The sequence below is a fragment of the Medicago sativa genome, chromosome 4 (assembly GCF_051527215.1).
Source record: "Medicago sativa cultivar Bolivia chromosome 4, Bolivia_mono, whole genome shotgun sequence".
Classification (NCBI taxonomy): domain Eukaryota; kingdom Viridiplantae; phylum Streptophyta; class Magnoliopsida; order Fabales; family Fabaceae; genus Medicago; species Medicago sativa.
Genome location: NC_140752.1, coordinates 75,865,605 through 75,882,435, shown reverse-complemented (window position 1 = coordinate 75,882,435; position 16,831 = coordinate 75,865,605). Strand labels below are relative to the sequence as shown.

The following is a 16,831-nucleotide window of genomic DNA, read 5'->3' as shown; positions in this document are numbered from 1 at the left end:
ATGACGACTCTACAATGCAACAACATCTTCAACAACAACTTAGACAACTTCAACAACAACTTAGACAACTTCAATATGCATGTGGTACCACCAGGGCATTAAGCCCCCTTCGCTAGGGTCATATTTGGACATGTCGGGCATTAAGCCCCCATCGCTAAGGTCATAAAGAACCTGTCGGGCATTAAGCCCCCATCACTGACTATGCAACGACACAATCTTCCTACAACTTGGACAACAACGTGAACATCTTATACAATTCCATTAAAATGGACAACTTCTTAAATCATGAAAACTTAGACCGACTTATACATCTTCACTAAGATTCAGCAGCAACAAACAGCTGCAATTGCAGCATATAACAGTGCTAGAATATCATATCATCAATAAGAAATGAATCATATCAACTTAGCATCATAGAACATCATAATATTATGTATCATACAATACTCACATAATGTATTCCAACATATCAACAACAATAACCACATATACATTAATCAATTACATTCATATCAAAGTCCAAAACATTCTTCAAAAGCAAATCAAGTTTGATCAATGAGACATAAGCCAAATACTCATAAAACACCTCAACTAAATCCCTAATACTTAAGTTGAAGTTGGGAAACCAACCATAAGTTTTTGGACTAACTTGGGATTAGTTATGCTAAGTTTTCTTAAAGTTTTCTGAAGACCCACTTGGACTATTTTCATCAGAACTCAAAATATGAATCATTTTCATGTCAAACAAAAACCATTAGAAAGCTAACTCAAATATCTACAACTTTTATGTTTACACCGAAAGCTAATTCAACACGGAAAAGGGTGAAAAAGACACAAGAACGCAACAATCGAAGTTCTGACAGCACGCAACGAAAACACAACAAGCAGTCACCCATGAGGGGCTGCCTTGCTGCGCCCAGGCGTGGAAAACTGCGCCCAGGCGTGGGAAGGAAGTAGCCCACCTGCGACGCAGCTCTGTACAATCCCATTTTTTTCGGTTTCACTGTTTCGTCCGTAAAAACCTAACCGTTACTCCGAATCCGATTCCGTTTTCGCCTACGCGTTCTATTCGACAAATCCTATCATATTTTACTGAAAAATCATATTTTTAAATCTCCAAATCAGCTTATCCTAGAATCACTTATTTCTCAAAAAAACACTTAAAATCACTTTTTCTCAGAATCTCAACTTTTCATCCATTCTCATGTTTCTAACCATCAAACTACTTCTAATAACATTCCTATAGGATATCTAAGGTTTGTTCATGATTCTCTCATCAATTCTACGGTTCTTCATCATCTAATCATCAAAATCGCTCATAAACCCTAATTCTTAAACTCACCGACTTCTCATCTAATCATATGTTTTAAACCTCAAAACTATTCCAATTATCATTCTACGGATTATCTAAGGACTGTTCACAGTTTCTACATCAATCTAACAATTTTCATCCATTAATCCTCAATTCTTCACTCAAAACCCTAATCCTCTTAATCTCACAAACTCTCCCCAACTTTGTTAGATGTAATCTAATGATTTACAACTTAATATTAAAGCTAGATAGTCTCACCCTTACCTTAATTTTGCAGAAATCGCAGCTCTCTCTTCTTCTCTTGGCTTTTCTCCTCTTTTCTCTAAAACTTGAACGTACGTTGTCAACTATTCTCTCAACCTAGCTTCCTCTATTTATAACCTTTCTATTCTTTCTAAATCTATTTGGGCCCAACAACTTAATCTCCTTTCTATTCTAACCCCCAATTCTACTTACACTAATAATTCTCATATTCTAATAAATAATAGAAATATGCCACGTAATAAAATACTAACACCTCTTATAAATAATTAAATCACATAAATAAATTCTAACTTAATAAAAATAATTACATAAAAGGGAGGGTGTTACATAAACCTTAACAATTCTACAACAATTCATCAAAACCTAAACCTAACAATTCTAACAATTCTACCCTAAACTATCCTAAAATCATAAACCTAACAATTCTAACAATTTTAACAATTCTACAACAAATCGTCAAAATCAATAAAACCTATATAATCGAAATTTAACAAAAAAAACAAACAATTCAACAACAAAACAACAATGCAATAGGATTCAAAAAACTTACTTGTTTTTGTGCTTGAAATTGGCTTGGAATGGCTTAAGCTTGGTGAAAATCGCACCTCTATTTCTCAAAAATGTAACAATGGAGTTTTGGAAACTCCTATGCCAGTTCTGTTCTTATAACAAAACTTCGGCAGTTAACTACCGAGGATTTCTTCGGCAGTTAACTGCAGCCGGATCCAGTAAACTTCGGCAGTTAACTGCCGAGGGGCATTTGGGTAAATTATTCGTGTTTCTCAGCTTAATCAAATGTGTCAACAACAATTTTCCTTGAATACTCAGAACCTAGGATTTTTTATCTTTAGAAAGTCACGTCATTATTGCATTGGGATGCAAGAAATAAGTATAGAATGTGTATCTAAACAAATGGGATAGGCTTAACTTCACAAGCCTTGGTACCTAACATATACTAGGTACCAAGGCTTTAATATCTTTTGAGTCAAGTATAAGAAGAAAAAAAAATTAAAGTGGATGATGCCACATGCCTTAATCCATAATTAACTTCACAAGCCTTAATCCCACAACTTCTTAACAAGCCATAATTAAAGTAGGGTTAATAGTGTTTTATCCCCTTGTAATATAGACCATTTTCGGTTTTCCACCCTGTAAAATTTTTTGTTTGGTTTTCGTCCTTGTAATTTTAAGATTTTTGGTTTTGGATCTTTATAAATTTTGAGAATACAAAATCGACGATATGGCAGGGGCCTAAATCAAAATTTTCTCAAATTAACAGGGGATAAACCGAAATTTTCTCAAATTACAGGGGGCGAAATTTGTCATGAAGGTCCAAAACCAAAAAATCTTCAAATTACAAGGACAAAAACCAAACAAAAAATTTTATAGGGTGAAAAACCTGAAATGACCTATATTACATAGGGTTAAAACACTAATAACCCATTAAAGTATATGTTAGGTAACAAGTTGTGGTACCAAGACTTTAATATCTTTTGAGTCAAGTATAAGAAGAAAAAAATTATAAAATTTCAAGTTCGGGGGGCATTTTGCACATAAGTGCAAAACTTCAGAGGGGTATTTGCAAAACGTGATGTCGACTAACATAAGAATTTGACGGAGGGGGTAAATTGATTAACGTTGTGCAATTTCAGGGGGGTAATTGAAGTTTTGTTAACGTCATGGGGTAACTGACGAAACTTACAATTTCAGGGAGGTAATTGCTTATTTATTCATGCAAAAACACTTAACAAAGGGTATTTTGTCATCACAAAAAAAGTTTTCGGTGCTATATGGGTCTTAAATCTCAATGTTCTCTGAAAAGTTTTTGAAAACACCTGTGTTTGCGAATTGGTTTTTGGAAAGTTTTGGAGGGTGCTCATGTATCACGGTATTCTTTCAATTTTTTTAAAAATATCAAATATATGTTAACATATAGATTTTGCCCTTGAAAGCCTTTCTCTCTAAAATCCAACTCGCAAACACACTCTTATGAGAACAATTCATCGAGATACTTCCATTCATTAGCAATATACTATTCTTATAATAATGTATTTTACCTCAAGCAATAGATGTGAAAATGTCTCTTGAGTTGCAATTGAAAAACGAAATAAGAAAGAATTTTTTGCTTAAGGGGTGCACCGAGCTCTCCACGAAAAATTGAAAATCCCATTTTTAATGTGTAATGAAATGCAAAAGATTATAATTAACTGCAATTATATAACTGAAATAAATTTCAAACAGATACTAAAAATCAGCAACTGAAATGTCTTAAAAATACACCACAAGCCACATGAGACTTTGCATATCCACAAAATGAGCATTAGGCCAATTGCTAACTAAAATAAAATAACATAACACGACAAACATCCGACATGACGACTAAAAACCAAGAACAAGACATAATCCACAAACTACTTAAATACTTCAACAAAAAGAAAAACTACTTAATTACTTCAAGCAGGAAAAGCATTTTGTCCCAATGCAAAGAGAACCATGAAGTCAGACCATAAATAGTTCTACTGCCACAAAAGAAAGAGTATGTGCAGGCTTCAGACGAAGAACATTCCGTTTTCCGTATCAGGATGCAGCTTGTAAAACCCTGGATCATTTGAAATTGAGGTGGTGGATGAAATGGATGAAGAAGCTAAAGGTGATGATGAAGAAGATACAGTTGAATATGGAGATTGAGTTGACATCTTTGCTTCATAGTATAGTCTTCCTCTGTAAGCAGCAAGGTCAGCATAGTACACTGGAGGGACTAAAGATACAGGTTTAGTGCACCTTGCAAAGGTAAAGCACATATCATATATGAGCTTCTGCAAATTATCAGAAGTAAACCTGTGCTCATCCCACAAGACATGATAGTGAGTGGGCTTGCTTGTACCTAGGCTTCCATAGTGACTACACAGGTAAAAGTCAAATTCAAAAGGATGTACAACCTTTGTGTCCACAACTGTTCCAGGGAACACATTTCCACTGGGAGCACCCTCCTTTACACCTGCAGGAAACAATCGAGTTTGATGGCGCTTTTGAGCTACAATAAGAGTGATAGTTGGAAAGTAATTTGAGTGCTGAAACACGGTCTTCAAATCTTTTAACTCCTCGCCAAGAACCATGTGAAATTGGCTCTCACTAACACCATCACGAAAGATAACAATTTTTTGGGGCCTGACTTTGTTCAACTTCTCATAATGTCTAACAAGGTCAAGGCAAATCTCTCCAAAATTCAAAATTTTCTCTGTACGATGCTCTTGAGCGCAAACACGTGCTGCATAGCGATTTGCAGCTGGCCAGTTAGTAGTGGCAACCACTGCAACAATTGATGGACTATTTGTATCCCGAGAACCTGGATGATTGACATCAGCCCCTATAAACATAACATGACTTTCATCCTCAAAGTGAGGGAGCCTATTAATGAGCTCAACGTTACTGCCTCCAATTTTTGCATTGATTTTTAAAGCAAGATTTGTGAGATATTGGTCTTTCCCTTCATTAGCATTACCAGATAAGCAGCATTGAGTCACTATGCCAACCTTGGTCTCAGCAATCCACTTGAGACTCTTGTAACCTGGATCCTTGTTGGCCATCACACAAAGGAGAAATTGCAGCCGCCGTCGACACTTTTTTTGAACCTTCTCATTAATTTTTTCAAGTAATTCACATAGTAAATTGTAATCCCCAAGTTTCCACATTGCAGAATACTCATGCCAAACAGGTTCATTCATGACAATCCCCAACTTCCTGTACTTATCCATAAGATTGTTAACGAACTGATTGCCTCTTAATTTGCACCAATTAGGTGCATCGCTGGTAAAATCAAGGATGCCCCAACATTCAACAGCTTTTCCTTCTACCATTGACTTTCCAACTAGATTCCAATGGCATTTCTCTGGATCCAGTTTCATAGGAGTACTCTTTCCGCGTGGATCGCCTAACTTCAACATTGGAGGTCCAATTACACGTCCGGTCACATTTGTCATGGAAGTGTTGACATTCATTCCAAAATTCTGAAGAATACCACCACTGTCAAAAAAGATTCTGTGAGGCATCTGTGTCTAACAAATTTAAAAAATAAAGCTACGACAAATCAAAATAATTGGGTGACTTGTATAGACGAGGAGATAAATTGATAACTATAAAAAACACAAAGTATAAATCATATATCAACCCAACAAACATGGGAAAATTGCCCAATGCATGGGACATTGCAGCATGTGTTCTAGAGTTCTAAGCTAGTGATGCTTAATCGATTTCATCTTATGAAAACAGAATGATTTGACTTTTCAAAAAGCAACATTGTTGGACAGTACAAAGCAGCAAGGAAGGAAGATACAGAGAACTTAAAGTTGCAAAAATGCTTCATTTTCATATCAACAAAAAAAAAAACTAAATTAAAAATAGTTTCACATAAGCACTTAATTATCCAACTTCATCATTCCATTATTTGTTTGTAACCATAAATCAGAAAAGGCTGCAGCCAAGTTCTACAAAAAACACTCGCATTCAATAATAACATTTTCAGCATATTATATCAAGCAAGATAATAATCTAACAACAAACATTTATGGCACCACGTCTACACATACATAGCTAACGAATGAGGAGAAAGTGAGTGTAAGAAGAAAAATATATGCAACTTAAAACTCATATTTGACACCAATTTGCCATATATAAAAATGCATAACCATCTCAACAAGCATGTTATACAAGTGTGGCAAAAGAATTCTTTTGGTCAGTATCCATTCAAGGTTAATCCATTTAATCCATCCATTACGAAGTTTAGAATTAGTGAAATTAAGCTGAGATAACAGTTTAATTAAAAGCAGCAAGAATAAAACAATTAACAATAAAAAATATACAGGAAACAATTCAAGTTCCAACATGTATTGTAATATGATAATTATATTCCCCTTACCCGCATGGTCCATCACTGGACTTCATCATCATTTGTATTGTAGATTCCCTATCCCTTGGACTAGCCAAGCACATAGTTTTCAAGTTCTTGGCAGCATTCTTGTCCAAATACTCTTTGGGAAATCGCTGACCCTCAACCAAGACGCATACCTCCATAGGCACGAAATTAGTCTTGTTTCCCCCAAAATCTAAGGCAGGAATATCTTTGTATTCAATATCATAGCCATGTTTATCTTTAAAGTAGGCAAGAAGAGAGGTGCTTCTAGGGGGGGTTTGGCCCTCTTGGTCCAAAATAGGGAAAGTGATGTGGCGAGTATCTTTATCTGTTAACCTAGCAATGGTGTATTTCTGTTTGGTTCTTCTGTGAGTAACATTTACTTTCAATCCCAAGAGTACCTCCTCGACAACTTTCTTATATTTCCTGAACTCAGCCAAATTGAAACCTCTAATATGCTCATGGAGGAAATCCAAGACTGACATTTTCTTTCGAAATGACAAAACTGAATAGTCAAGACACAATGCTAAACCCTGAGCCGTGGTCTTGAGACTGTGTTGAAATCCTCCAATTGCAATTATTCCGGGTTCAAGATCTTTCTGTATTAAGGGAGGATTGGTGGGAAAGAAACATCGTCCTAAAGAAACTGTGCGCCTTGCCGGATTCTCCTTCACCACTAAGTCCATTCCCTGCAAAATATCCCTCGGAATGGAAAACACATTGCCACTAAGGTAATCTCTCAACTTGCGAAGCTCGAGTTTGTTCACCAGTGTTATAGTAACTGTATAAGAAACAGCTCTTTCATCTTCTCCTTTTGAGACCTCCACGGTAAAAGTTTCTTCAGGCAATGGCACGGAACTGAAGATGTTCTTCTCTCCATCATATGAAGTCTTCAACAAAGGCAGTATCTGAGGATGATCAGCACACAATTTGTCCCTGATCATAGACAAGTCAGACTTGGAAATCTTCTTCGGAGGCAAACCCTTTCTCGGTGGCACAGAAGCCTTCACATCCACATCGTAGTGCATGATAATGCTTTGTGGATTGAAAGCAACCGGAAAATGATTGACACGAAGTCTGCAATCTCGAATTGACACTGTCCCTCCCTTGTCAGGCCGGAACATGGGTCCAATTGTGGTATTTTCCACAGGCTGCTCTTTTATTTTCAGAGCTCCAACATCTGCACAGAAAAACATCTTCTCTCTCAGATATAAGTTGATATTTCCACTAGTATTTAGAGCCTGTTTGCTGCAATATTTTTTTCATGAAAAAACCATTTTTTTTAAAATTGAGTTTTAGAAAATTTCCTCCGTTTGTTACAGATTTTCAAAAAAATAAGCATCTGAAGAAAGAAAGAAAAAATCTAAAAACTGGTTCAAATAAGAAATTGTTAGTAACTACTCCAAAAATCGTATTTTTTATTTTATAAATGATTATTTTTATAAAAAATAAGTTATTTTCATTCAACTAAACAGACACAAAACTTCTGTTTTTTTCAAAAATCTCAAAAAATTAACCTCTAAATTTGAGTATTAAAATCTTTTTTTTTCTTTTTTTTTATAATTCGTAACAACCAGAATAGTTCATAAAATATCTACATAAATTCGTAGATTGTGTGATGTGGTTTGACATAATAATTGAATATAAACTCTGAAGAACCGACACTTCTGATCAAAGGTGTGTCTTGTGTACGACATGATACTTCTTGCGTACGAATATACTTCTGATCACCGGTGACGATGATCTGTGTTGTGTCAGTGCTTCATAGATGAGAAATCACACCCTCATTACATGATTCAACATATTTTGCACACAAAAAATTAGGGCTTTGTGATCGATCACATACATTAGGGTACTGAAGTGAAAAATAAATAATAAAAAAATTCAAAATTTATACCTGGAAGTGGATGAGTTTGAACTTGTGGACGAGTTTGGACTTGGGGTTGGGGTTGATGGTTGGTGATCGGAGCAGGAGTTGAAGATGAAGCATGAGTGAAGGAAGAAGGTGGAATTGGCCTTTGTTGCCAACGGTTTTGCGGTTGTTGAGTAAACCCTCGACCACCACCAGGACTTGATTGTTGTTGAAACTCTCTTCCTCTTCCTCTTCCTCTTCCTCTGCCACCGCCACCACCATTACCGTTACCGTTATGGCCACCGGTTGAGTTTCTGAAACCGCGTTGATCCATTGGAACGATGAGAATTGAAATTGGAGTAAATCGGGAGAAAATATAAAGAAAGTAACTGACGCGCGCACGAAACAACACACTAAGCACACTACTTTGTGTACTTAAAACAACAATCTCAAACCAATTTAAAGAGTTTTTTTTTTTTTTTTTACAAAGATTGTTTTTAGATACTACTAACAAATAGTACTATTAGAATTATGTAACCAAAAAAAAAATAGTACTATTAGAATTTAATGACTTCATGTACCAAAAATTAAATTTTTTCAAAAAAATAAGTACCAAAAATAAAATAAAATTTAATGACCTCAAAATCATTAAAAATATTCAAATGCATTTGGTTTGAATTTTTGACAAAAACATCTGATTTTTCATACTCCCTCCATCCCAAATTGTATGTCGCTTTGGAAAAAAAATTTGTTCCAAATTATATGTCGCTTTACAATACCAATGCAACATTAATGTTATTTTTCCTATTATATCCTTAACTATTTATTACTCTCTCTCCTTTCAAGTCATTTATTTATCTTTCCAATATTATTTATTAAGGACAATTTTGTAAAACAACTCATAGTATCTTTTTTCCACACAAAATTAATGACATTTCTTAATACGTGTGAAATGCCCAAAACGTCATACAATTTGGGACGGAGGGAGTATTTGATTTGATATAGGGAATAATTTAATAAAAGTTTTTTTTTGACTGTCCTTCAAAAAAAAAGTTTTTTTGACTGAAATTTATTAAAAGTTTTATTTGTTTATATAATTTTTAATTTGTATAAAACAGTCAAATAATCACTTTTTTAAAGGAGTCAACCGATCACTTATTGTGTGGGACAAAAAGAATATTATTTTTCATGTGAAAATTTAAAATTAGTTAGTATTTTATTTTTTTATTTTTAAAAAATATTATATTATCATGTTAAGTATTTAAGATGAATCAATAATATTGAGATGTAAAATAAATAATATAAAATAATAGAGATACTTAATTAACAAAATTATATATAATTTTAGGGAAATGATAACAAGTGTCAGGGCACTTGATAAGAAGTTTAAAATGGAAATTTTATCTTGGAATTTGTGCATTCAACTCATTGAAACATCAAAAAACAACTTTTCTTACATGAAAGTTAGCAAGATCCTAAAATAAAATTGTAACAAACACGATATGAGTATATGATAACAAGTGCCTCAGGGCACTTGATGAGAAGTTTAAAATGAAAATTTTATCTTGGAATTTGTGCATTCAACACATTGAAACATCAAAAAACAACTTTTCTTGCATGAAAGTTATCAATTGTTTTCATTTTTTGAATTCTTACATGAAAGTTAGCATGATTCTAAAATAAAATTGTAACAACCATGATATGAGTATATATATATGTCCAGTCTTGTTTCTTTTATCCTTTAAAAGTGACAAACTAAATGAATATTTTTCTATAATAAATCATGATCCAATAGTAACAACAATATTTGATTCTAAAATAAAATTGTAACAACAATGTTTTTTAATGGGACCAACAACAATGTTTATTATAGAAAAATATTTCATTATCTCAATTATATTAATCCAATTTTTCTATAATAAACATTGTTGTTGGTCCCATTAAAAAAAATAAGAATTTAGATTATTTTTTTTTTTTGTTATATTTTTGGTGTTATTGAAATAGATAATCATGATTTATTTGATTTTTATAATTTGAAAGCAACAAACATTTATATTTTTAATTTTAACAAATCGATTTTTTTTATAAAAAACGCTATTCATAAATTTTAAGCGTTAGTGCAATAAAAAAGGTATGTCTGTCTTTTCGCTAGTATAAGTATAATATAAATTTTTATCTTTTTTAATAACATCAACGATATATTGTTACGGAAAAATTTGTTTAAGGTATAACCGGAAAAAAAAAACCAAAAATATATATATATATATATATATATATATCCCTTTTATTTATTTTTTTACCAACCCTGTCCCTTTTATATATATTGTTATATAAGATACATACAATCTCCCCAAAAGAAAAAGAAAAAAAGAAAAAAGATACATACAATCAAGTATTTGTATAACTATTTTGAGAATTAATATAACTAAAAGAGCAATGTTATATCTCTAGAAAAATAACATCAAGAATTCTTCAAAAATAAAGAACAGTCAATCACAATGCACTATTTGCCACAATTCAAAGATATGTGGCTGAAAATAGGAAGTGAACAAATAAATCATGCAATTAAAACTTATCAGCTGTGTCTTGAAAAATTCTTGATGCTATTTTTCTAGAGAAATAGCATTTTCCTAAAAAAAAAGATTACTGAGTTTATTTATTTATTTATTTATTTATTTTTTACAAAATTACTGAGTTTATTTTCAAATCTCAGTTTAGTCACCAACACTTGCACAAATAAATCATGCCCCGACCACTACACTACTACATGATAAACGCATTAAGATTAAAGTGCAGTTTGTAATAAATTTAATATAGTGGGATGGAAATTTAACTAGAGGTAGATGATATGAAGCTCAATGAACACTAAACTAAATCAGAGCAGATAATATCACGTAAATTTCAACAATAACAAAAAGAGAAGTATATTATATTTGTTTTATCTTATTTATGTTATGACATAGGTGTAAGAGAGAAGGGAATGTTCGGTGTAAACGAATAGAATAAAATACTTAGCAGTTAAGAATGAAAAAAATGAGAGGAAAGTGGGACGAAAATACAGGAGGAATTTTACGAGGAAGGAGTGGAAGGTGTAGCTTAGACTCTTGTCATTTGGTTAGACTTTCTACCGAATCTCTCATTGACTGACTTCTCTATAACCCTTTTTTGTCTCCTGTCAATTATCATCTACGACATCACATGCTTTAACATACTTTCTTTCAGGGGCGGTTCCTTTCACATTAAGATTAATTCCTGCTATTCCTTCCACTCAGAATTGGCATATACTCCCTCCGGTCATTATTATAAGAAAAAACTATATTTTAAGTTCATTGAATAAATGATATATGTGGTCTATATTAATGATCACATACATCCCCCATTCAATGAACCTAAAAAGTACTCCCTCCGTCCCGTTTTATCTGAGTCAGTTTGGTTTTTCACACAGATTAAGAAAAATGTATAAATAAAGGGGAAAATGGAATATATTGTATTGGGAATGATGAAAGTAGTATTAATTAGAGTAATATTGTATTGAGAATGATGAAAGTTGTATTGAAAATTGAAATGACTCAGTTATTTTGGGACAATTTTTTTTAGAAAAATGGGTCAGATATTCCGGGACAGAGGGAGTAGTTTTTTTTGCTTATAATAATGACCGGATGGAGTACATCAATTAGATTAGATGTATGTAATGCTTTTTTTGCACAGTAACTTGAGGAAGAAGTCAATAACTTTATCTCGTGGCATCACCAATAGGGGCGGTTCCTTTCATATAGGAGGGGTAGCTTTGGCTACCAAAAAAAAAAAATATTCTTCAATCAGTCCGTATGTATTTATATTCAGCTATCCTAAATAATAAATATTGAACTATCCCAAACAAATTCAGTTGTAAAAAATTAGATAAATAAGAATGTAAAAATATTACTACAGAATTGATAGATTTATTTATATTGATTTGATACTTTTAGTCTCAATAACAATTACTCCCTCCGGTCACTATTATAAACAAAAAACTACATTTTAGGTTCATTGAATAAATGATGTATGTGGTCTATATTAATGACCACATACGTCCCCCATTCAATGAACCTAAAAAGTAGTTTTTTTTGCTTATAATAGTGACCGGAGGGAGTATAGAGAAAACTTTTCAACAATAAAAATTATCAAGACAATAGTCATAATCATAAACAAATTAAATGGACAAATGAACTTATTGCAAATGACCTATTAGTTTACATTGGAAAATACATTATTAATCTATTTAGTAAACACTCAATTATGGATAAAATTGGTTTTCTGAAATGCATTTTGTCCAAATTTTCTAATAGCCATTGTCAATTTCTATACTTTGTTGTTGCTTTAATTTACATCTCATATAAGTAAAAATTATTGTGATTTTTTTTCATGTATTGATTAATTTACATATTGAATTTGTTTTTTAATCTCTACAATACTTGCGATTTTTAAGTTAAGTTCATAAGATTTTGTTTAATTTTAGTCCTTAATTTTTTTGTTATAGAAATGAAATGCAAGACTAAAAATATATTTTTTTGTGAAATTTTTAAAAATCGAGACTAAAAGCTGCATAAAAGTTTGTAAGAACTAAACCTTAAAAATTACATAATTTATGAGATTAAAAACATACTTATCTTTCAATTTAATATGTTGGTTTTAATTTATTTTTTTATAATTGGCCCCTCCATAAACTTTTTGCTAGCTTCACCGCTGCTTTCTTTGATAAGTACATTTAACATGATGATTAAAGATGGTCCAATATTCAAGTTTTTTTTTTTTTTTAAGGATTGGAGTGGTCCAATATTCAAGTTGGAACTCTCTTTATTTTCTCTACTACTAAACTTTTTAAATGTTTTTACGTGTAATAAAGAATAGGCAAGTATAGCAAAAAATATTGTCCTGATGATTTCATGACACGGCATACTCTTATTTCGTAGTAAAGACTTTAATCTAGATCCATCACTCACGTGTCATGAAAAAAAAAATGATCTAACGGAACAAACAAATTTGTGATCCTTGTGACTGTTCCGTCGCGATAAATAACAAAGCTCTAAAGAATAAATAACAAAGCTCTAAAGAATATATAAATTTATTTAATGTCACATTTTTGAGTTTGCATTATTAAACTATAATAATAAAGAAAATGGAAAGAATAAAAAAAATAAAGAGATCCTAAATATATTCATTCCGTTTAAATATTTACTCACAATCTTTATTAAAAAAATATACTTTAAAAAATACACAGAGACAAACTTTTTTTTGGAAAGACATAGAGACAATCCTTGTTGCACACGGTTTGTACACTAAGGGTGTGTTTGGTTTAGAATAGAAATTGTGAAGAGAGAAATATGTGAGAGAGAGTTTGAAAAGAGAGAAATAAGTGAGAAATAGAGTTGATTTGATAGGTTGTTTGGTATAAGAGAAAGACAGAAGAGATAGAGAAGAAAGAAGTGTTGATTATTTTGAAATGTACCAAAATACCCCTAAGTTAAAAACCTTATATAAAAATTAATTTAATGTTTTTTGAGTCATTTATTTAATTTTTTAAATAACTTAAATCAATTTTCTAGTAATTTAACCAATTAGATTATTATTTTAATTGAAAGTAAAATATTAGATTATTTTTGTAATTTTAGAAATTATAAATTTGAATTGATAAATATTTTTATTATAACTTTTTGTTTTAAATATAATTGACTAAATCAACTTATAAATATCCACCATGTTATACAACACGTTTTTCCTTTCGTCTCAGCCACAATCACTTTTTTGTTAGTATTAACTTCTCCTTTTCTAAACACAATTTTTCAGTTTTAAATTAATATAGTTTTTTGATAAGGCAATCAACGATTGTTATTATTAAACTCCAATTTGTTTTTAACTTCTCCCTTCTCCTCTGTCTTCTATCGATTCTTTCACAGATACAAGCAGGGCAAGATTTATTCTGTAATTTTTTTTGGCCACTAAAAAGGAAAGTCCCAAAGAGTAGAGAAGAAGCTTCTCTCCATTTTTTATCGAGAAACAAGCAAGGGTATTAATGGAAAAATGAATTTATGAAGCTTTCTCTCTATTTTCTTCGCAGGTTAGAGAAGAAGAAAAAAGGTGTGGGACCCATGATGGTTTGGTTTCTCGCTCCTGTTTCTCTCGTGTTCCAAACGAAAGAAGTGGGCAGTTTCTTAGCTATTTCTCTCCTCCCTCTTTCTCTCTCTCTCAAACCAAACAGGCTGTAAAAGAACACTCCAGCGGTTTATGGATGTTGTTTTTGACAAGTTGGCGGTTTATGGATGTTGTTAACGGTACTTACTTTTTTATATTATACTAATGAAAAGACGGACAACTTTCCGCACTTTTTATTGCATTAATGTTTGATAATTATAAACGCTGTTTTTTCTTTTATAAAACTTTAATTTTGATTAAAACTAAAAATATAAATGTTTGTTGTTTTTTTAATGACACGAACAACAATCTTTATTATAGAAAAAGTTGTTTAAAAATATAATTGGGATAATGAAATAGTAAGTAAAAATATATTCATCTAATTTGCCATACTTTTTAAATGATAAAGAAAAAAAAATAGATATACATAAATTCATATCGTGTTTGTTACATTTTTTTAATATTCAAATTTATTCTTATCTATTGTTACATGCGTTATTTGAATTGAAAATTGAAGGCATTTTTGAAAAAAGAAAAGGCCAACTCAAAAAGCTGAAAAGGGCTGTTTTCTTTATATATAGTATAAATCATATATTGACAATTGGCATCGATCATTGTTGTTGATAAATGTCTACAAATTTATAATACATTTTTTTTCAACGAAAATTATAATAAATTCATAGATTATAATTTTGGTTATGTTTCTAGCTAAATTATGTTGAAACGTGGGCTCCGTTGAAACATGTGTGAAAATTGAGTTAAAAGACAATATAAATTTTTATATTGGATAGAAATAGTGTAGTGTGAATTGAAAAAGTGAAAGTCCTACATTAGATAGATCACACGTATTAGTAATGTTTATGTAGTGGGTTGTACCCTTAAAGGGTAAATAATCACGTGAATGATATAAGCACTAGCGGAAAAATATATTTATATATTTTATTTGGAAATGTTAAATTAAATAATTATTTTTTTGGTAACAAAAGGGAAGAAAAAAAAAACTAAAAAGGACCCATACTAGGGTCGAACAAACTCAACACCCATGACATCTGCTAAGAGGATAGAGGTCATATCAGGAGGGGCTTCATTCAAAATAACAAAGCTACTACCACTAAGAGCACCCTTTTTAGCTAGAAAATCAGCTGCAGCGTTACCCTCACGCAAAGTATTTCGTAAACTAACCACCCAATCTCTACGAAGAAGGTGTTTAATAGCCATGACTAAATTTCCATATTTGTGATGAACATTCAAATCCTTTTGGATGAGGTCAACAACAATAGTTGAATCAGAGAGACACACCACATGCTTAAATCCAGTATCCCAACACAACTTCAAACCATGGTATAAACCCAAAATCTCAGCATGGAGGATGCAAGGTCTACTAATTTTTCCAAAGAAACCATGCAAAAAGGAACCTGTATGATCACGAATAAGACCACCAAAACCTCCCAAGTTGGAATCAAGGAACACACTGCCATCAACATTAAGAGCTACTGAATCCATACTAGGTCGTTGCCAACTAACAATACGTGCAGGCTGCTGAACACTATGAGGGGTAGGATGAGCAAAAGCTTTCAAGATATGATGCAGAGATGATAACACTTGAGCGCCAATTTCTTGGACAGAATGCTTAATATCCTCAAAGATACATTTGTTGCGAGAACACCAAATCTTCCACATGATAATGGGACCAACTGGGCCAATATTTGAAATAAATTCTTTCATCCAAGTACGCAAATTATCTCGATGTGGAGGAGTGACCGACTTGTGGAGACAAAAGGACCACACGTCCTTGGCACGAGGGCAGGAAAACAAAGCATGAAACATATCTTCACTACCTTGATCTCTCAAGTTAAAATATTTTGAAATACAAATTCCACAATCTGAAATATTTTGATATACAATCTAATATATTTTGGTACTTGCTCTCAAATATATTTTGATCAATATAGTATTTTGGTACTCAATTTGAGATATTTTTGAACTAGATCTAATATCTGAATTACTTGTTCTCAAAATAATATTTAACTTATTTGTTTCCACAGTTTCTCACATATTAGTTGTGAATTTTCTCTATAAATAAAGAGCTCACATAGTTCATTTCACACATCGAAAAATATTCTAAAACTTCAAATCTTTTTCTTCTCTCTTCCTATCTGGCTTGTGTTGACAAGCCTTTCTTCTCTTCATTTCCTTTTTAATGTCCCTTCGAAATTAAGAGTGTTCTTAAGATCATAGACCTTCTAGATATAATGTCCATTCAGAATTGAGAATGGTCTTAAGAGCATACTTTTTTTTTTGATAATTTACGTCCCTTATGAAT

At 32.0% G+C, this 16,831-nt stretch overlaps 1 protein-coding gene across 1 annotated transcript; it reads right to left on the bottom strand.

Annotated features, from left to right (window-relative positions):
- Nucleotides 1-3,773: 3,773 nt before the first annotated feature.
- Nucleotides 3,774-8,770, bottom strand: LOC146931972 (protein argonaute 2-like). The gene is made up of 3 exons (XM_085703552.1): nt 8,383-8,770; nt 6,492-7,665; nt 3,774-5,599 (listed from the first exon to the last, which is right to left on the bottom strand). The coding sequence occupies exons 1-3, from the start codon at nt 8,669-8,671 to the stop codon at nt 4,126-4,128; spliced, it is 2,937 nt and encodes a 978-aa protein (XP_085559678.1). The 5' UTR covers nt 8,672-8,770; the 3' UTR covers nt 3,774-4,125.
- Between the last annotated feature and the right edge of the window lie 8,061 nt (nt 8,771-16,831).